The sequence below is a fragment of the Oncorhynchus clarkii genome, chromosome 29, assembly GCF_045791955.1.
Source record: "Oncorhynchus clarkii lewisi isolate Uvic-CL-2024 chromosome 29, UVic_Ocla_1.0, whole genome shotgun sequence".
NCBI classification, from domain to species: Eukaryota; Metazoa; Chordata; class Actinopteri; order Salmoniformes; family Salmonidae; genus Oncorhynchus; species Oncorhynchus clarkii.
In genome coordinates this window covers 27,806,403-27,829,430 of record NC_092175.1, presented here as the reverse complement: position 1 = coordinate 27,829,430, position 23,028 = coordinate 27,806,403, and the positions used below count along the sequence as shown (strand labels likewise).

General features: G+C 43.8%; 1 protein-coding gene across 1 annotated transcript in view; it reads right to left on the bottom strand.

Moving 5' to 3' along the window:
* Nucleotides 1–880: 880 nt before the first annotated feature.
* LOC139388733 (ephrin-B2-like) overlaps nucleotides 881–23,028 on the bottom strand; it is a 61,548-nt gene continuing 39,400 nt past the window's right edge. Inside the window, exons 4-6 of the mRNA XM_071135605.1 lie at nucleotides 6,204–6,296; nucleotides 5,522–5,578; nucleotides 881–5,406 (exon numbers count right to left, since the gene is read on the bottom strand). Coding sequence (XP_070991706.1) covers nucleotides 4,985–5,406; nucleotides 5,522–5,578; nucleotides 6,204–6,296 — 572 coding nt within the window. The 3' untranslated portion in view covers nucleotides 881–4,984. The remainder of the gene's footprint in view (nucleotides 5,407–5,521; nucleotides 5,579–6,203; nucleotides 6,297–23,028) is intronic.

Here is a 23,028-nt window from a genome sequence, read left to right as displayed (position 1 = left end):
AATGTTACTGTGTATCTATATTCTTGAAAAGGATGCGTATGCTAAGAGAAGCAAATCTAATGACAACCAAAATAGAACAATTACCTCCTGCTGGGTAAACAAACATCTGTTGTCATCAGCAGACTCATGACAGACGCTACATGACAAGTGTTTGGGAGTGTTTGACGGAGTTCCTTCTAGTGTCTCAGACTGTTGTGTTGTTGTAGAGATGCTGTTCTGTTCTGAGATGTTATTAATAGTCTGACAGACAGCTCAATCACAGCACTGCCCGTCAGATGTTGCCTATCCACAAGCCTCTGTGCTGCTGATTATGGAAGAAGACAGCAAAGACTGAGAGTGGTGCGGATGCATTGTTTCAGGTCATCCTAGTTTTGTTAGCACTGATTTTAACTATCCCCTGTCAACATGCCCACTTGATTTAGTATTTAGACTTGACAGGGTGCTAGACACCAACTGTTGAGGCAGGCTAGCCTGTGATGTGTGTGTGTGTGTGTGTGTGCGAGAGAAAGGATGCATACACTCACGCACGCACACACACGGACAGGGGACAGAAAAATAACGAGACATTGGACAATTCAAATACCAATGATGTCACCCTTCTTATTGCCTAGCAGCATCCAACCAAATGAGACTGCAGATCAAACAAATTGTGAGAACAAAGACTGTGTGTGTGTGTGTGTGTATGTGTGTGTGTGTGTGTGTGTGTGTGTGTGTGTGTGTGTGTGTGTGTGTGTGTGTGTGTGTGTGTGTGTGTGTGTGTGTGTGAGGGTGGCATACTGAGACAGAGATGCAGTGTGTGAGAGAGGAGAACAGGAGCCCCAGAAGGACATCAATTTGTGTCAACATGAATGCTCAAAAAGAAACACACTTGAGACAAGAATTTTATAACATACTTAGGTTTTTATGTATCCCCCCCAAAAAAACTGGAATGTACAGGAGAGAGGAGGCCAGGGAGGTAACATAAACCATCTTATAGTGTCCTACAAAGTCTGCACTTAATCATCTCACAACATTCCTGGCAATCTCTCAACAGTCAGCCTTATCAATCTCAAAAAGGTCTTTACAATCTACCTAGCACATCTAGTCTCATGACAGTATCCCTCGTCTCATGACAGTATCCCTTTTCTCACCAACGTCTCATGACAGTATCCCACGTCTCATGACAGTATCCCTCTTCTCACCAACGTCTCATGACAGTATCCCTCTTCTCACCAACGTCTCATGACAGTATCCTTCGCCTCACCAACGTCTCATGACAGTATCCCTCGTCTCATGACAGTATCCCTCGTCTCACCATTGTCTCATGACAGTATCCCTCGTCTCATGACAGTATCCCTTGTGTCATAACATTATCCCTAGTCTCACAAATGTCTCATGTCAGTATCCTTCGTCTCACCAACGTCTGATCTGTCTCTCCTCAGTTCTGAAGTGAAAACCAGAGCGCTTCCTTCTCTGGATTAGGTTATTGCCACAAAATAACTGAGTGGAAAACAGCAGGTGAGAAAGATGGTGAAACCAAATGAAACACAACAGTATATGGAAAATGGTACACAGGGTATGGTAGAATGGACGGCAGATTTACACTAGCCTTACTGAGTCCAGCTGGTCCCTGTGAAAGCTGAATGTCTTGAAAGGAACACAAGGACATGACGTGATTATTCAAGCAATCAAAAAAATCTATATTTTCCTCTCTTGTGAGAGGCGTCTGTCCGCCATGTCTCAGGTAGTGTGCTGTTGCTTGTAGTCCAATCAGAGTCCAATATTATTGAAGGGTTGTGACGTCAATATGAGGTCCAGAATGTCCCAGAGTGATGATGAAATGTCACAGAGAGATGACATCAGACCCAGCGGGAGCTGATCTGTGATGTTTCCCATCACTCTGTCACTACCTTCAACGCTCTGACTATGAACCTCAACATCATAGAAACCATCATACAACATAAAAACAACTACAGTGGAAATCAGTTACTTTGTATGAAAACATTTATGAAACAATACATCTATGTCTGTGTATGAGGTGTGGTCCTGGGACCTGAGGACTGAGTTTAAAAGCCACAGAGATGTTTAAAGAGAATGAAAGAGATGTTTCACCTATAGTAGTCAGTATGTGCACATAAATGTTGAAAGGGTCCAGCAGAAAAAGGAAGTTCTAAATCACATTGGCAGGTGGACTTCAACATATACAGTTGAAGTCGGAAGATTACATACACCTTAGCCAAATACATTTAAACTCAGTTTTTCACAATTCCTGACATTTAATTCTAGTATAAATTCCCTGTCTTAGGTCAGTTAGGATCACCACTTTATTTTAAGAATGTGAAATGTCAGAATAATAGTAGAGATAATGATTTATTTCAGCTTTTATTTCTTTCATCACATTCCCAGTGGGTCAGAAGTTTACATACACTATATTAGTATTTGGTAGCATTGCCTTTAAATTGTTTAATTTGGGTCAAACGTTTTGGGTAGCCTTCCACAAGCTTCCCACAATAAGTTGGGTACATTTTGGCCCATTCCTCCTGACAGAGCTGGTGTAACTGATTCAGGTTTGTAGGCCTCCTTACTCACACACGTTTATCAGTTCTGCCCCCACATTTTCTATAGGAATGAGGTCAGGGCTTTGTGATGGCCACTCCAATACCTTGACTTTGTTGTCCTTAAACCATTTTGCCACAACTTTGGAAGTATGCTTGGGGTCATTGTTCATTTGGAAGAACCATTCGAGACCAAGCTTTAACTTCCTGACAGATGTCTTGAGATGTTGCTTCAATATATCCACTTAATTTTCCTTCCTTATTATGCCATCTATTTTGTGAAGTGCACCAGTCCCTCCTGCAGCAAAGCACCCTCACAACATGATGCTGCCACCCCCGTGCTTCACAGTTAGGATGGTGTTCTTCAGCTTGCAAGCCTCCCCCTTTTTCCTCCAAACATAACAATGGTCGTTATGGCCAAACAGTTCTATTTTTGTTTCATCAGACCAGAGGACATTTCTCCAAAAAGTACGATCTTTGTCCCCATGTGCAGTTGCAAAACATAGTTTGGCTTTTTTTATGGCGGTTATGGAGCAGTGGCTTCTTCCTTGCTGAGCGGCCTTTCAAGTTATGTCGATATAGGACAAGTTTAACTGTGGATATAGATACTTTTGGACCTGTTTCCTCCAGCATCTTCACAAGGTCCTTTGCTGTTGTTCTGGGAGCGATTTGCACTTTTTGCACCAAAGTATGTTCATCTCTAGGAGACAGAACACGTCTCCTTCCTGAGCGGTATGACGGCTGCGTGGTCCCATGGTGTTTATACTTGCGTACTATTGTTTGTACAGATGAACGTGGTCAGGCATTTGGAAATTGCTCCCAAGGATGAACCAGATTTGTGGAGGTCTACAATATTTTTTTCTGAGGTCTTGGCTTATTTCTTTTGATTTTCCCATGATGTCAAGCAAAGAGGCACTGAGTTTGAAGGTAGACCTTGAAAGACATCCACAGGTACCCCTCCAATTGACTCAAATTATGTCAATTAGCCTATCAGAAGTTTCTGAAGCCATGACCTAATTTTCTGGAATTTTCCAAGCTGTTTAAAGGCACAGTCAACTTAGTGTATGTAAACTTCTGACCCACTGAAATTAAGATACAGTGAATTTATAAGTGAAATAATCTATTTGTTAACAATTGTTGGAAAAATTACTTGTGTCATGCACAAAGTAGATGTCCTAACCGACTTGTCAAAACTATAGTTTGTTAACAAGAAATTTGTAGAGTGGTTGAATAACAAGTTTTAATGACAACCTAAGTGTATGTAAACTTCAGAATTCAACTGTACAGTATATGTTGACTATCGCCTGTGTCATTTCAACAATGAACTCCGACCTTTTCACCTTTATTAATTCCTGCGGCCAACCACAGGTCATCAGTTACCAGTGCAGTGTGGGAAACAAAACCAAACAGATAATTCACCTCTAAAAAAACACTTTCAGCGGGCGTAGAGAAGCAACATGAACAATGCAGTGTGTTAAGGTTTCAGTTCTGTTGCTATGGATGTGCATCTGGAGGCACAGTATGGGAGAATCACAGTGTTTGTGGCTTCATCTGTTCAAACACTTTCCCAATACTGTCATTTTCTTCCTCATATTGAGTACGCCTCTTTGTACCGTTGTACCATCCTCCTTCCTCTGTGAAACTTTATATACAGAAAAGTGAACTATTTCAATGCTAAGGCATTGTAGAGTGAGCGAGAGAATGGGAAAACAGAAGAGAAGACAAACACAAACACTGAAATAAATAAGTACCTAGATCTCATCCAGACTCTAAAACAGAGAACATACAGTACAATACATACAAGAAAAACTGTGTCTAACAGAAATCTGAATGGAAATATACAAATCTACAAATGAGTTATGAAATTATAATTTTATATAATCTGTAAATGATAACAGTGGGTAGAAATCAGAATCTTGCTTTGATATTTGTTCTTGTGGTACTGGTTTTACACACCAAACACAAGCAGACTTACAGGTTATGTGTAGGCACGCACGCACGCACACACATTCCGTCCCACAAACACACACACTAACACACACACTAACACTTTGAAAAGGTTTGACATTTCAGATCCACTGTCCTCCCTTTGAGTGAGAGGTGGGGACTGAGTCGCTGCCACTGTCCGTCAGCATAATGGCCCACATGTCCAGGACTCACGACCTCCATCATTGGGTTCACAGCAGGGAACAGATCAATACCCCCACCCAGACACAACCACCCCTCCATCCATCCATCCATCCACAGTGTCAGAGCACTGCACAGCACAGTCCATGGGGCAGGAGGTTGAGGATAGCCATCCCAAACAGTCAGCCATAGAGAGGGAGTTGGGGTGAGTGAGGGAGTAGAGGGAGCTAGAGGGACAGTTTTATTTCTATGTTGAAAACAGCAGTCTATGTGTTGGTACACCTGTATGTCTATGTCAGCCGGGCTGTGTGGCTGTCCCTCTCTCATACTTTGTAGTAGATGTTGGCTGGGCTCTGGGGGGGCATCTCCTGGACGATATAGACGGGGTGGCCGTAGTCCCCGCTCACCTTCTCATAGTGCGGGCAGTAGGCAGAGTCTGAAGTCCGCAGCGGGATGATGATGTCACTGGGCTCTGAGCCGTTGTTGCCTCCGGTGGAGCAGCCGGCCCCGCTGGTGCTGCCCCTCTTGGGGGTGAGGGTGGTCAGGGTCAGGGTGGGGTGGTGAGTCTCAGAGTGCTTGTTCTGTCGCCAGCGGTAACACACCACACAGATGACTGCGGTCACGATGAGGAGGAAGGCTCCGCCCCCTACCACTCCAGCGATCACCGCCACGCTAGAGGAGGTTGGAGGGTTGTTCCCGTTGTTCCCCTCGCCCTCGCCACCTGCCTTGGGTATCGTCCCATTCCCTGTAAGGGTAGAGAGATCAGAATCAATGACTTACTAATACTGTAGATACTGTATCATTAAACCAGTGAAGTGAGTTTCCTCTCCCTCTGGATACTGTACTGTAGACTGACTTACCTTTGGGGTGGAAGCGGTTTGGGTCTGGTTTGGGTTTGGGTGGGAGGCCATAAGCAGCTATGGGGAATCATAGAGTTGGTTTAGGGTTGTAAACATTTTTATGAATTTGCTTTTCTGTAAAGTGTATTGACATTTGAGGCTTTTGTTAAAGGACAATTCACTTTTCTCTAAGCAAATCTGTATATTTCAATGTTATATTCCATTTTGTTTGAAAGTGCACACAGAAAATATTGCTTGAGTCCAACAAAATGGAATATAACGTTGGGGATAACATTTTGCAATTACAGATTTTCATGTGTTTTTATTTTTTATTTATTTATTTTACCTTTTATTTAACTAAGCAAGTCAGTTAAGAACAGCAAAGATGCTGTTTCAAAAGTTGTTGTTTTTTTGTGTGCATTTGTTCATGTTTTATCTGTGACCCTGCAACTGCAGAACGAACATGAGTAAGTATATTGCTGGTGAGGTAAGTTGGTTCCAAAAAAGTGAACTTGTTCTTTAAATGCACTTAAAATAAATTGTGATTTGATTTGGCATATGGCAGGTTCATGAATATTATGAATATAAGGCCTTTACAAGAATATTGAAGACCCCATGTGCATTCATCTATATGAGGATGATAACTATTGAATGACTGATATGAAACCAAATCAAGGACAATCTATCTGATGAAAATACTCACTCTGTCCCACTTTGAGAATCACCTTCATCCCTCGTGTCACACACACTCCTCCTCTCATGCTGTCCAGTCCCTGCCTTGTCCCATCTGAGGTAGCTAAGAGACGAAGAGGAGGGGAGGAAGACTACAGTTAGATAGATACCTTACAACAGGGATGGGCAACTTTGATGGGGTTGGGGGCTACAACATTGCGAACGAAACATTTTAACAGCTCAATGTTTAACAGCGGAGATACGTGTTTTAGAGTTAATTTCGTGCAATTCTACAAATTTTGGCATAGGTTGGAGAGAAATTTTTGCAGTTTTTAATATGATATTTGAGTGAGACTGACTAACAAAATCAATGGGGGTCACCCGGTTGATAATTTGACCATGATTAAGAAGTTTAGCTAGCTGGCGGGCTAATTGAGTGACTATAAGTAACTGACATAACGAGAAAAACTGCTGATGCATAATCACATGTCAAAATTACACCTTGTGTATTCTACCATTCTAACTTGCAACAGTAAGTTGAGACCCCGACTGAGTTTAAAAAAAACTAAAACAAGTGGGGCCTTCTGGCCAGGGGAACTAGGTCAGAGCAGGGAGCCAGAAGTATTGCCCTGTCAGAAACACTGAACTCAATCCCACAACCATGCCTATGACATGACCCATATCGCCCACACAATTCCCCAGACACAGTCAGAATAACAAGCCAGCCACATCCCCTGACTGTTTAAATACCAACCCAGTCATAGTAATCCAAACCAAGACTAGTGGCCATTTAATGCCACATCACTCATAATCACATCACATCACATGACCACATGACACCCTCCAACAGTATCAACCACCCCTTCTATTTATCGCTTGAGGCTATAGATTACATAACACCAGTGGGTAAGGTGTAAGGAAAGGTATTACAAATCCCCACAAAATACTACAGTTTACTATAGAATTCTGTAGTAAGTGGTAGTATACTGTAGAAAACCACAACAGTGGTAGGCCTGATCACCGACAATGATGAGACCGCCTATAGGGAGGAGGTCAGAGAACTGGCAGTGTGGTGCCAGGACAACAACCTCTCCCTCAATGTGAGCAAGACGAAGGAGCTGATCGTGGACTACAGGAAAAGGCGGGCCGAACAGGCCCCCATTAACATTGACGGGGCTGTAGTCGAGGGGTCGAGAGTTTCAAGTTCCTTGGTGTCCACATCACCAACGAACTATCATGGTCCAAACATACCAAGACAGTCGTGAAGAGGGCACGACAAAACCTTTTCCCCCTCAGGAGACTGGAAAGATTTTGCATAGGCCCCCAGATCCTCAAAAGGTTCTACAGCTGCACCATCGAGAGCATCCTGACCGGTTGCATCGCCGCCTGGTATGGCAGCTACAGAGGGTAGTGTAAATGGCCCAGTAAATCACTGGGGCCAAGCTTCCTGCCATCCAGGACCGGTGTCAGAGAAAGAAAAAAAAAAATTGTCAGAGACTCCAGTCACCAAAGTTATAGACTGTTCTCTGCTACTACATGGCAAGCGGTACTGGAGCACAAAGTCTAGGACAAAAAAGCTCCTCAACAGCTTCTACCCCCAAGCCATTAGACTGCTGAACAATTCATAAAAATCTCAACCGGACAATTTACATTGACCCCCCCCCCCCCCCCCCCCCCCCGTACACTGCTGCTACTCGCTGTTTGTTTGTTACCTATGCATAGTCACTTCACCCCAACCTACATGTACAGATTAGCTCAACTAGCCTGCACCCCTGCACACTGACTCGGTACCGGTGCCCCCTGTATATAGCCTCGTTATTTTTATTCTTATTGTGTTACTTTTTATTTTAGTCTACTTAGTAAATATTTTCTTCATCTTGAATGGCACTGTTGGTTAAGGGCTTGTAAGTAAGAATTTCACGGTAAAGTCTACACTTGTTGTATTCGGGGCACATGTGGCCAATAAAGTTTGATTTGATTTGGAATACTATACTACCCACTGTAGTATCCCTCAAACATGTGTAGTACTTACTATATCATTTTGTAGTATACTGTAGAATACTATAGTAAATACGACAGTATACTACAGTCCGCAAAATCACTATAGGTAATACTACAGTATACTACAGTCATGTTTGCAACTCTACAGTAAATACTACAGTATTCTACAGTATTCAATGTAGTGATTTTGCAGACTTGAATCAGTTTACTGTAGTATACTGCAGTAAACTGTATTATACTGTAGAATACTGTATTACGCACTGTAGTATCCCTCGATCATGTGTAGCACTTACTATAGAATTTCGTAGTATACCGTACAATACTATAGTTAATAAATATTATTGTATTATCTGCAAAAAAAACACTGTAGTAAATACTACTGTGTACTACAGACCACAAAAACACTACAGTAAATACTGCAGTCTGCAAAATCACTACATTAATTATTATAGTTTACTATAGTTCTTTTTACTACAGTATTTACTGTCACAAGTAAGTCTCAAGTCTTAGCACTCAAGTCCCAAGTCAAGTCCCAAGTCAAGACAGGCAAGTCAGAGTCAAGTCTCAAGTCAAGACTGACAAGTATCAAGTCAAATCTCAAGTCCTCAACTTTGAGTTTTGAGTCCTAAACAAGTCACAATGTGCTCTTCACCAAATGTAATACCATTTCATATTTTTAACAAGAGTAATAGTTAGTATATTACATTTACGCAAATCATGAATGCTTTTATGTCTATATATGTATTACTTTCCAAATAAACTTTATATTTCCATGGAAATACATGGGTAGCCATGAGAAAGGCTCCATCTGAATTCACTTGCCGACATTCCTCTGCACTGCCACACGTAGCTTTTTCTCAGCTGGCACAATTTGATTGGCTGCTGTCCGATTCAAACTGAAGCACTGGACACTTTTTTAAATCATTTTTAATATTAGCATATTTTTGTATATTTGGGCTTGGTTAGGGTATCAATCGGGTCAAAAGGCTCAAGTCCAAGTTAAATCACAAGTCATTGGTGTTAAAGTCAAAGTCGAGTTGCAAGTCATCATATTTGTGACTCGAGTCAGACTCGAGTCCAAGTCATGTGACTCGAGTCCAAGTCATGTGACTCGAGTCCAAGTCATGTGACTCGAGTCCAAGTCATGTGACTCGAGTCCAAGTCATGTGACTCGAGTCCACACCTCTGGTAAATACTACAGTATACTACAATCTGCAAAAGCACTACAGTACATTCTGCAGTCTGCAATATCACAACATTAATTACTATAGTTTACTATAGTTTTTTTTACTACAGTATTTACTGTATACTATAGTAAATTGTTAATACTACAGTATACTGCATTCATGTCAGCAACACTACAGTAACTAAGTATACTACAACAGTATTTAGTATCCGTGACAGTATTAGTCCGCAAAAACACTACAGTGAATACTATAGTATTCATACCATAGTATTTTTTCATGTGGATCCTCTCTCTCTCTCTCTCTCTCTCTCTCTCTCTCTCTCTATTGGAAGCAAAGGTGCAAAGAGGGAGAGAAGGAGAGGTGTAAGAACCATATATAAACAGAAAAGCGATAAAGAATGAGAGATAGAGAGGGTAAGAATGAGATATAAAGAATGAAATAGAGAGGTTTATTAGAGAGGGAGAGGTAGAGGGAGGAGGGAGGGAGGGTGGCTTTCATGGTGTATGGTATTTGAGTTGAGCAGACTCTCTCGCATGTCTCAGTTTAAAGGTTCACTGGTTTACTGAACATATATGACAAAGTGCTAATGACATGATTGTGTATGTGACAGACACACACACACACACACACACACACACACACACACACACACACACACACACACACACACACACAGACAGGAGTACATAGACACACATATATACATGCATGCATGCATGCACAATCGAGATGTAATCGAGATGATAACCAACTTTGGAGAGAGACAGAGAAGAAGAATGGAGAGAAAGAGCAAAGGAGAAAGAGAGAAAAGAAGGAATGAGTAATTGAGATGATGATCTGTGGTGAAGGAGAGAAAGAGAGAGAGCGGGATACACAGACACGGACAGAAACAGGCTGCCCCAAAAACCCCCAATAGAAGACAAAAGGGAAAAACTGTTCATTCATTTAACTACAAGGAGACTGACCCATTAACACATGAGCACACCCATTCTGTTGTACAGAGGATTTACACACAAACAAGAGACATGAGGAGGGGAGGGCTGTTTTCGTCTCTGACACATCCTAAATTGACCCAGCAAGTGACCCACTTAGCCCTAACCCCTACCCCTCCCCTCACCAAACCTCTCCTCTCTCCTAAATGAGAGAGCAGCTAAGGGATTCTTCATCTTGACCAAGGAAAGAGGAATCAGCGAAACTCCCAAAGATGGGTTTACCGCGCCTCTAACAGGGCTAAATCTAATGAACCGTTTAACCCATCACATTTGAAATTAAACACATCTGTGAGTCTTGCATAAAACCCCCTCCCAACATACTAATTCAGTTGAGCGGATTCAGGCTGTAGTCGAGCCCAAGTCAGCTGTCACTCTGTCTTACGGGCCGGGCTCCATCAGCATTAGCAGCACATACAGACACACAGAGCAGCTACACTGCTGGGGTACTCTCAGCCCACTCTGTCCAGCAGGGTGTTAAAACAGGGACACTGTCCAATGGGAGGTCACTGAACTCAAACACTCTGCTGCACTCGTTTGCCAGCATGCGCCTTGCAACGTGCAGGGAACGTAGCGCCATATCTGAACTTTTTTTTACAGAAAGGACGTCAATAATGCCCACTGTAAGGGAAGTGGACAGGTATGGCTAGACATGGCTGTAAATCTAGACTGCAGACTGTCTGTAAGTTGTTAAACTAAAACCCCAAACAGCAAGCAATGCAGGTGTAGAAGCACGGTGGCTAGGAAAAACTATGAGGGGTGGCCAGTCCTCTTCTGGCTGTGCCAGGTGGAGATTATAACAGAACATGGCCAAGATGTTCAAATGTTCATAGATGACCAGCAAGGTCAAATAATAATAATCACAGTGGTTGTAGAGGGTGCAACAGGTCAGCACCTCAGGAGTAAATGTCAGTTGGATTTTCATAGTCGATCATTTAGAGTATCTCTACCGCTCCTGCTGTCTCTAGAGAGTTGAACACTGCAGGTCTGAGACAGGTAGCACGTTATCTGTTGCTGTAAATGTGTCAGGGTGTGGTTGGCAGACGTGTGTAACCTACGTTCTAAATGGGACTCAGCGGAGCTCCATGCAGTATTGTGCTGCTCTATCAGTGGTCGGTGTAGTAGGGTTGGACTCTGACCTCTGACCCAGATGAGGGACACTTTAAAAAGTGCCAGGCTTCAACTTCCCCAAATGCAAAATCTGCTCATCTCACAGAGATGCAGCTTTACACTTGGCTGGCTGTTACAGTAGGTGGAAAGATTTTAAAATGTATACATTTAGGATGGACAATAAACCCATTGCAAATGATGTATTGATGGTAAAATACTTTTCTGTATTCAAGACATTGGGTCCTATTCTATCTAAACTCAGTAACCATATATATGGTCTAAAACACGTTTTTTATTGTGCTACAAGAATGCATATTTACATTCACACTCACCAATCCCATGTCCACTGCAAGAAGTTCCACTGCATATTGATTTAAACCTGCTTTCTAGCTAGGCAAGAATCTGGTAACTGGGTTGGATTGGTTCCTTGTATCGCTACTCAAACACTCCGATTCTTCCCTTTCTATTCTCCGTTCTATCTCTTTCCATTCATGCTTCAAATAATTTGTTTACAGGCTAACACACACTATATTTTCTCTCTCAAATCGAATTTGAGTTGTAAATTGTGCTTAAACAATTTTCCACAATCTGTGTGGGCAGCAGTGTCTCCAGAGCCAATAGCAGTGGCCCTGCCTCAGTGCACTAATCTGTAATTGGTGGAGTCACTGAGGACACCGCCTGATTGGACACCAATTGAAACAGATGATGCTTCACCTCTCTTTGATTGGATGAGGGCAGGGGCGGACTGGCCTTTTGGCATTTCGGGCAAATGCCAGATGGGCTGGTACGTGTTTAACCTAGTGGGCCTGTCTAATTTCGGTTTCTTGCACAAAATGACAATTTTCTGGCTAATAATGGCAGCTCCAATAAACAAAATGGGCAGGTGTGGGGGCCAAAAATGTCAGAAATGCCAGAGCCGAATTCTGATCCTAGTCCTGAATACTAACTGTGATTATTAGCCAATAGAAGGCTTGGCAGTTGAAGCAGGTACTCAGACTTAGGGTTAGGGTTCACTTTAGTTGAATAGTCAGATGCACATCGGTGACTTAACATTCATGTCCTTCCTTGTCTTTTCTCTCTCACTGTTCCGCTCTGGTCAATACACTTTCTGTCTCTGCAACCATCTGTGCCTGTGTCTACATCATCAGCACAGAAACGTCCCCCTCATTAGCACAATACTTCAGGTACTTTATGTACATCATCACAGTGCAGAGTACCTCTCTCCACATAGACTAATTCTATAGATATGGCATGATGCTGAAGGCCGAACCACAGAGATTTCCAACACAGGAAAATAAGGACAGACCAAAAGAGTGCAGGGAGGATGGGTTAGAAAATGGTGAAACGATGGCCGAAATAAGATAGAAGCTAGAGAGAATGCAGAAACGGAGAAAGAAGAGGAGAGAGGAAGGGAGAGATACATTAAGAAACAAGGAATATGTAACGCGAGGAGAGATGAAGCAGGAGCAGAGGGCTGGAAGAGAAGAGGAAAAAGAATGGAGGAGAAAGAATGGAGGAGAAAGAGAGTGAGAGAGAGAGAAAGAGAGAGAGAGAGAGAGAGAGAGAGAGAGAGAGAGAGAGAGAGAGTGAGGTGATGTAGAGGCCCTATCGGAGTCTGAAATCAGAAAGGGTTTTCTGGGTCATGTTCCTGTCAGCCCCAGTGAGGAGATAGGGAGAGATAAGGCGTGGAGGAGGATAGAGATAACACACAGGATGAGGAAACACACACAGGCACATTGTCAGACAGGCAGACAGTTGAAAGAGAAAACTGTGGGCTCCATCAGCTCGGTAATGGCTGCTTATGCTCTACCTGGATCACTCTGACAGATACACACTACCTGGGACAGATTACCAAACATACCTAAACGCCATTTATTATTATCCAACTGTCGAACAAGGACGCACACGCACATTCTCCAAAACCTATGATATGAAGACAAACAGAATCATAGCCACCTACACTCACTGGCACAAGTGCTCACACGCATTCTCCAATGCCTACTTAAGTGTCCCTTATCATCCATGTTCCATCCAATTAAGCATGTGTAAAATTAATCATGTCTGTTCATTATGTGAGGCGAATCGTTGTTCCAGCCCGGCAGAGGTGTGTTATTGACAGGAGAGCGGGGTGAAATGTTGAACATGGAAAGGGGATTGGAGATCTGAGATAGCTCTACATCAGTTAAGGCTATTTCCCCTAGAGTACAATCAAAAAGCCAGAGCCCACCCCCACACTGCAACCCCCTTTCACAAAGAGGAGAACAAATCAAGAGACATTATAGAGAGCTATCCAGCCAAACTAACCCAGTCTGACAACCGAGTCAGAGCACAGCCAAGGGGAAAACGCGAGAGAGAGAGAGAGAGAGAGAGAGAGAGTGAGGGAGTGAGTGATGGAAAGAGCGAGCAAGTGAGAGGGGGAGAGAGAGGGAGGGAGAAAGACAGAGAGAGAGAGAGAGAGAGAGAGAGAGAGAGAGAGAGAGAGAGGGGGTGGGGGAGAGAGGGAGGGAGTGAGAGAGAGTGTAGACATGTTAGCTGTGCTATTTCTGTTTGTGTTACTTATGTCAATGATAGGCCCCTGTGTGGCTGTGTGTGTGGCAGCAGGTATGTGTGTGTGTGACTGTGTTTGTGGCAGCAGCATTACATGTGTTAGCTGTGTGACTGTGTGTGTGGCAGCAGCATTCTATGTGTTAGCTGTGTGTGTGTTTTCTCTCTGTGTTGTGTGAAGCTCTACAGTATCATCACAGTGTGATGGTGGGTGTCTTTTGTGTGTGTGTGAGGCGAGAGGATACGGCCTGTTACGTTACAAAACCTGGGAAAAGAAGATGGGCCTCCCCCTCTCTCTGTTCATTATCCTAATTAGTTTCTTAATGGCATACATTAAAAGTATGTCACTGGTTGGAGGAGGGTAGCAGGACAGATGGGAGAAAAGAAAGGAATGGATATACTGTATCTACAGTATCTGTACAAAAACAAATATGTCCTATATCTTCTATACGTTTCAAATATCAGATATGAGTATAAAGGTCAACACCTAAAAACACTTCAGACACGCATAAAAGCTAACATTTTATGGTTGGAGACATGTTATAACACGTTTGCTCACAGACCACATAAACTAAGCACCACCCTCTGTCAGGCCTTAGATGCCAACACAGCAGGTTGACTGGCATCTGACAGGGCTTGGTTCATCTCTAGTACCTGAAGAGAGGAGATAGTCTGACTGGCACCTGACAGGTCTCAAGTTTTATTAGTCATATGTACAGGATGCACATGGTGTACACCAGACTTCCCCAACTGGTGGCTCGCTGGCCGAATTTGGCACTCAGGTAATTTTATCTGGCCCTCCAAGTTCTTTGAGCAAAAAACAAACAGAAAATGTTGATTTTATTTTGGGACATAAATGACAGTAAAAACATCAGCATAATCAGCTCAGTGATTTTAATTTGGAAATCTGTTCAAAAGTATTCCCACACATAATAGAGAGATATATGTGATTGTACACAAATAAATGTAAGCAAGGTTTGAAATTATTATGTTTTCGTCAAATGTTATATCTGTTTGGGCTTCTTGTGGTCAATTTGCCAAATTATTTGTAATTGTGTTACGGCCCCCTGACCATTCGCTCAAGAAAAAGTAGGCTCTTTGTCAAATTTCTGCCCTGGTCAACTGTAAATGCTGTTTTTGTGAAGTGGAAACGTCTAGGAGCAACAACGGCTCAGCCGCGAAGTGGTAGGCCACACAAGCTCACAGAACGAGACTGCCAAGTGCTAATGCGTTTAGTGCGTAAAAATCGTTTGTCCTCTGTTGCAACACTCCAAACTGCCACTGGAAGCAACGTCATCAAAATAACTGTTCGTCGAGCTTCATGAAATGGGTTTCCATGGCCGAGCAGCCGCACACAAGCCTAAGATCCACATGAGCAATGCCAAGCATCGGCTGGAGTGGTGTAAAGCTCGCCGCCATTGAACTCTGGAGCAGTGGAAATGCATTCTCTGGAGTGATGAATCACGCTTTACCCTCTGGCTGTCCGACAGACAAATCTGGGTTTGGCAGATGCCAGGAGAATGCTACCTGCCCTAATGCATAGTGACAAATATTTGGGCTAGGCCAAGCCCCCCGCAAAGTACGGCCCGTGGGCCGTATCCGGCCTGCCGGGCACTTCAATCCGGCCCGCGAGACATCCAATTGGTAGTTACAATCTTGTCCCATCGCTGCAACTCCTGTACGGACTCAGGAGAGGCGAAGGTCGAGAGCTGTGTCAAGAAGCCGCATTGCTTCTTGACACAATGCCCGCTTAACCCGGAAGCCAGCCACACTAATGTGTCGGAGGAAACACCATACACCTGGTGACCATGTCAGCGTGCATGCGCCCGGCCCTTCACAGGAGTCACTAGAGCGCAATGGGACAAGGAAATCTCGACCTGCCAAACTCTCTCCTAACCTGGACGACGCTGGGCCAATGGGTCTCCCAGTCACGGTCAGCTGTGACACAGCCTGGGATCGAACCCGGGTCTGTAGTGACACCTCAAGCACTGCAGTGCCTTAGACTGCTGTGGCACTTGCAAATTGATTTTAACAAACAATTGCTCCCCCAAGAAATGTGGCCCTCCTTTGAATTTCAAAATCCCGATGTGACCCTCGAGCCAAAAAGTTTGAAGGAAGATCTTAATGCTACAGCATACAATTACATTCTAGACATTTCTGTGCCTGCACAGAGCCCTGACCTCAACCACAGCGAACACCTTTGGGATGAATTGGAACGCCGATTGCGAGCCAGGCCTAATCGCCAAACAGCTCTCGTGGCTGAATGGAAGCAAGTCCTTGCAGCAATGTTACAACATCTAGTGGAAAGCCTTTTCCAGAAGAGTGGAGGCTGGAGTCTTTGACAATTTTTATGGTCTTCCTCTGACACCGCCTAGTATAGAGGTCCTGGACTGCAGGGAGCTCGGCTCAAGTTATGTTCTGGGCAGTACGCACTACCCTCTGTAGTGCCTTGTGGTCAGATGCCAAGTAATTGCCATACCAAGCGGTGATGCAGCCAGTCAAGATTCTCTCAATGGTGCAGATGTAGAACTTTTTATCTGAGGGGAGATGCCCAATCTTTTCAGTATCCTGTGGGACAAGAGGCATTGTTGTGTTGTGTTTAAAGTTCTTACATCGGCTATTGAGAGCGTGATCACACAGTCATCCAGAACAGCTGGTGCTCTCATGCATAATTCAGTGTTGCTAGCCTCGAAGCGCGCATAGAATGTATTTAGCTCGTCTGGTAGGCTTGCGTTAATGGACAGCTTGTGGCTGTCTACCAGACGCAAGCCAACAAGCCTAGATATTTTATTTTTATTTTTGTATTCACTCTTTTGAGAGTTTGCACCTGGTCATCCGGAGCAGCGAGACAGCGTTCCTGGATGGCTCAATATTGTCTGCCTCGAAGCGAGCATAGAATGCGTTAAGCTCGTCTGGGAGGGAGGCTTCGGTGGGCACCACACAGCTGGATTTGCCTTTGTAGTCCGTGATAGCTTGTTGTCCATGCCACTTGTCACGAGTCTGAGTTGTCGAACATCAATTAAAGTTTGAGTTTGTATTGTCTTTTTGTGCCCCTAATGGATTTGCGGAGCTCGTACCTGCTTGCCTTGTACAAGTCACACAGTCTGCCAGTCTGTCTCTAGTACCTGAAGAGAGGAGACACAGTCAGATTATAGTGATGGTGATGAGTACAAAGGTCCTCTTCCTGAAGCCATTACATCATCACCATCACGCTCCACGCTCCATACGGGCAGATTGTTGGGCATTTTTACATCTATTAAAGACTTAGCTGGTTTGGGACTGAGGACCATACCGTAAATTAAGCCTCTGGCATAACATCAAATCCCATAGAGACAACAATGCCAAAGCCTCAGGGGTGGTAGGAGAATGTGTGTGTGTGTGTGTGTGTGTGTGTGTGTGTGTGTGTGTGTGTGTGTGTGTGTGTGTGTGTGTGTGTGATAATTTATGAAAGAGTGTATGGCAGACTATGAGTACAGTATTTAGCTCTACAAGTGCATGTTATAGTGAATACCCCAGTTACAGACATCAACTCTATATTATGCTGGTATCCTCTCTCTCCTCCCTCAATCTGTCTGCCTGTCTATCTTTCACCATCCCTCTCTATTTCTCTCCCTCCATCCTCCATCCCTCCATCCCCCTCTGTCCTAGTCTCTAGTTAACAGCTGGTGGAGAGAATTTCCCCAATCCCCTGACCACTGTAATCTCTCTCTGCTCACACAGCTGTCTGTAAAAAGAGCCTTTCTTCACTCAGTGCATGTGGAAGTGTGTGTGTGTGTACGAGAGAGAGAGAGATAGAGACAGATAGCGAGAGAGAGAAAGAGAGACAGAAATTCCCTGCAGAATTCCTGCCTTCATGTAAAAAAGAAACTTCTTTCATCGAAGAGATCCAGAATGCTCAGCAATATGCTTCTGTTGTATGTGTGTGGGTGTGTGAGAGAGTGTGTGTTAATATGAGTTGCTGCCAGAGCCAGAAGGTTAATGAATCACTGTGTTAAACTTCCTCAATCCAATTAGTGTGGGAGTCTTACAGCATGACCTTTATCAGTGAAGAAAACACACACGGACACTCACACACACAACACACACACACAACACACACACACACACACACACACACACACACACACACACACACAAACAGTACCCACATGCTGTTAGGTTAAGCACATGCAAAAAACGTGCAGAAACATACTACAGAAGTATGAACAAGCAGATACAAAGGTCATCTCTCATCTCTGTTGCGCTCAGTCTTTACACACACACACACACACACACACACACACACACACACACACACACACACACACACACACACACACACACACACACACACACACACACACACACACAGTGTGGTGCGGTTTCGATTGTTGACCTAGATCGGGGAGGCCACATGTCACTTTGTGTTATTCACAGTAATCACACAGCCCCCTCCCTCCTCCTTCACACACACACACACACACACACACACACACACACACACACACACACACACACACACACACACACACACACACACACACACACACACACACACACACACACACACACACACACACACACTGGGTACAGTGACTGGACTGTCACTAGCGAGTGGCCCATGTTCTCTCACAGTCTCTGCCCAATCTGCATCTCTCCTCAACCCTCTCGCTTTCTCTGTCAGACTCTCTCTCTGTCTGTGTCTTTGAGTTCATCACCCCAAAAAATCCATGCAAAAACATATTTACAACATACACAGACGTATGCACTCACATGTAAGCACACACACGCACTGAGTGGGCAAACTGTCTACTCCTTTTTGTTATTTCAGTTTAACACTGATAAATAATACAACAAGCTCCTCAATTATTAACCTCTCTAAACAGTACAGGCTGATGCACCATGACACCATGAAACACAAACGGTCACAGGCCAACCTACCAACAGCCAGCACACTCATATTTGCACACACAGAAAAATGCACAGTCAGGTAAAACACACACACACCCACGCAGGCATGCAAACACGCACGCACACACACACACACACACACACACACACACACACACACACACACACACACACACACACACACACACACACACACAGTCACACGTGGAACATCTGAATGAGAAATGTCCAAACACACAGCAATCCTGGGGCGGCAGGTAGCCTTGTGGTTAGAGTGTTGGGCCAGAAACTGAAAAGCTGTTGGATCGAATCCCCGATCAAAGCACTGTTCCCTGGGCAATGATGGCGTGGATGTGGATTAAGGCAGCTGCCCACAGGTCTCTGATTCAGAGAGGTTGGGTTAAATGCGGAAGACACATTTCAGTTGAATGCAATCAGCTGTACAATTGATTAGGTATCCCCTTTCCTCCTCTGATGCGTCGCGTTGTTTGACTGCCACTTTCGTTACTCATGTTGTCTTGGCTGAAGTGAGAAGAGTCATATGACTGCAGAGTGATCAAACCTAGTTGTCAGAGCTATTATAACTGCAGTGCAGGAGAACCGCTCACTGAATACGCTAATCTGACACTAAAACATGACTGTGTCTACCACTCTTACATTATATATATATATATACATACAGTGCCTTGAAAGTATTCGGCCCCCTTACACAATCATGAAGTGGAACGACATTTATTGGATATTTCAAACTTTTTTAACAAATCAAAAACTGAAAAATTGGCCGTGCAAAATTATTCAGCCCCTTTACTTTCAGTGCAGCAAACTCTCTCCAGAAGTTCAGTGAGGATCTCTGAATGATCCAATGTTGACCTAAATGACTAGTGATGATAAATACAATCCACCTGTGTGTAATCAAGTCTCCATATAAATGCACCTGCACTGTGATAGTCTCAGAGGTCCGTCAAAAGCGCAGAGAGCATCATGAAGAACAAGGAACACACCAGGCAGGTCCGAGATACTGTTGTGAAGAAGTTTGAAGCCGGATTTGGATACAAAAAGATTTCCAAAGCTTTAAACATCCCAAGGAGCACTGTGCAAGCGATAATATTGAAATGGAAGGAGTATCAGACCACTGCAAATCTACCAAGACCTGGCCGTCCCTCTAAACTTTCAGCTCATACAAGGAGAAGACTGATCAGAGATGCAGCCAAGAGGCCCATAATCACTCTGGATGAACTGCAGAGATCTACAGCTGAGGTGGGAGACTCTGTCCATAGGACAACAATCAGTCGTATATTGCACAAATCTGGCCTTTATGGAAGAGTGGCAAGAAGAAAGCCATTTCTTAAAGATATCCATAAAAAGTGTCATTTAAAGTTTGCCACAAGCCACCTGGGAGACACACCAAACATGTGGAAGAAGGTGCTCTGGTCAGATTAAACCAAAATTGAACTTTTTGGCAACAATGCAAAACGTTACGTTTGGCGTAAAAGCAACACAGCTGAACACACCATCCCCACTGTCAAACATGGTGGTGGCAGCATCATGGTTTGGGCCTGCTTTTCTTCAGCAGGGACAGGGAAGATGGTTAAAATTGATGGGAAGATGGATGGAGCCAAATACAGGACCATTCTGGAAGAAAACCTGATGGAGTCTGCAAAAGACCTGAGACTGGGACGGAGATTTGTCTTCCAACAAGACAATGATCCAAAACATAAAGCAAAATCTACAATGGAATGGTTCAAAAATAAACATATCCAGGTGTTAGAATGGCCAAGTCAAAGTCCAGACCTGAATCCAATCGAGAATCTGTGGAAAGAACTGAAAACTGCTGTTCACAAATGCTCTCCATCCAACCTCACTGAGCTCGAGCTGTTTTGCAAGGAGGAATGGGGAAAAAAATCAGTCTCTCGATGTGCAAAACTGATAGAGACATACCCCAAGCGACTTACAGCTGTAATCGCAGCAAAAGGTGGCGCTACAAAGTTTTAACTTAAGGGGGCTGAATAATTTTGCACGCCCAATTTTTCAGTTTTTGATTTGTTAAAAAAGTTTGAATTATCCAATAAATGTCGTTCCACTTCACGATTGTGTCCCACTTGTTGTTGATTCTTCACAAAAAATACAGTTTTATATCTTTATGTTTGAAGCCTGAAATGTGGCAAAAGGTCGCAAAGTTCAAGGGGGCCGAATACTTTCGCAAGGCACTGTATATATATATATATATATATATATATATATATATATATATTACCTTTATTTAACTAGGCAAGTCATTTAAGAACAAATTCTTATTTACAATGACGTCCTACCAGGGAACAGTGGGTTAACTGCCTTGTTCAGGGGCAGAAAGCTCTAACCCCTAGGCTAGCTGCCACCCCCTGCATCAACTGCCTCAACTGCATCAACATACCTGCATCATCTGAATTTATCTAACCGGATGCCGGATGCAAAATCACTACTGAGCACAATACGTGAAACCCAAAGCTAGAAAAGCTGACATCACATCACACACACACACACACACACACACACACACACACACACACACACACACACACACACACACACACACACACACACACACACACACACACACACACACACACACACACACACACACACACACACACACACACACACACCTGCAGCTTTGGCCCTGAGTGCCATGTTTGCTGGTCAAGTGTGGCTGTGGTATGGCTAGCTGCCTGACTCTGAGCTGTGGGCTGGAGTCCCAGTCGACTGGGTCATTCCCCCACTGTGTCCTTGAGCTCTCCATGGTGTATTACGGTCAATTAAACACCAGTGCACAAATGACCTCAACATGTTTATGCAAATATGTAAAACAGCAGGCCGGTGAGTGAATTCCCTCTCCTCGCCCAGCTTTCTGTCTCTCAGTGCTCCAACTCATTACTGCCATATTGGAAAAATTAACAAATGCCAAGATAGGTTAATTAAATGTGATTTCCCCATGGTTAGGTTCACACACATACGCACGCACGTACACACACACACACACACACACACACACACTAACACACACACACGCCACACGCATGAACACACCCACATACTAGCATCTGTCCATCTAGCATCTGTCATAAAGGTAGAAGGCAAAACTATGCCAGAATGCTCACATCAGAATATACAACCATGTCATAACCTTTGTAAAGATTCAATTGAAGAAAAAAATGCATCTGGTCTACATGCAGTGAGCTGAGACATATTTTCCAAACACTCTTGTTTGGATTTGCAATACAAGAGTGTATCATCATGCCTTTCCATATTTCCCCAGTGTGGGGAGTGGATGTGATGTGAGTGACATAGTGTCTCGTCGCTGTCTGTCATGGCTGGATCAGAGCATGCCCATGTAGAGATCTGCTGACATGCTACTGTCATGCAGGGGAGTACACACACTCCTGAGCCCCAGACATCACACACACACACACACACACACACACACACACACACACACACACACACACACACACACATACACGTGCACACACACAAACAAGTGCGCACACACACACACACGTGCACACATACACGTGTACACACATACACGTGCACACACACACGTGCACACACACACATTCTGCCACCCCTGAGGGGCTGATCTGTTGTCACTACTGTTGTGAGAGACATATGGAAATTATTTCTCATAGAGACACAGAAATGCATGACAAACTGGAATGTTAAGGAGCAGAAAAATAAATGTACAGCATTACATTTTCTTGAAATGTTCTGTAACAATAGTGCTTCCATGGTGTTCTGTAATGATAGTGTTTCCATGGTGTTCTGTAATGATTGTGTTTCCATGGTGTTATGTAATGATAGCTCTTCCATGGTGTTCTGTAACCATAGTGTTTCCATGGTGTTCTGTAACGATAACTCTTCAGTGGTGTTCTGTAACGATAGTGTTTCCATGATGTTCTGTAACGATAACTCTTTCATGGTGTTCTGTAACGATAGTGTTTCCATGGTGTTCTGTAACGATAGCTCTTCCATGGTGCTCTGTAACGATAGCTCTTCCATGGTGTTCTGTAACGATAGCTCTTCCATGGTGTTCTGTAACGATAGCTCTTCCATGGTGTTCTGTAACGATAGCTCATCCATGGTGTTCTGTAACGAT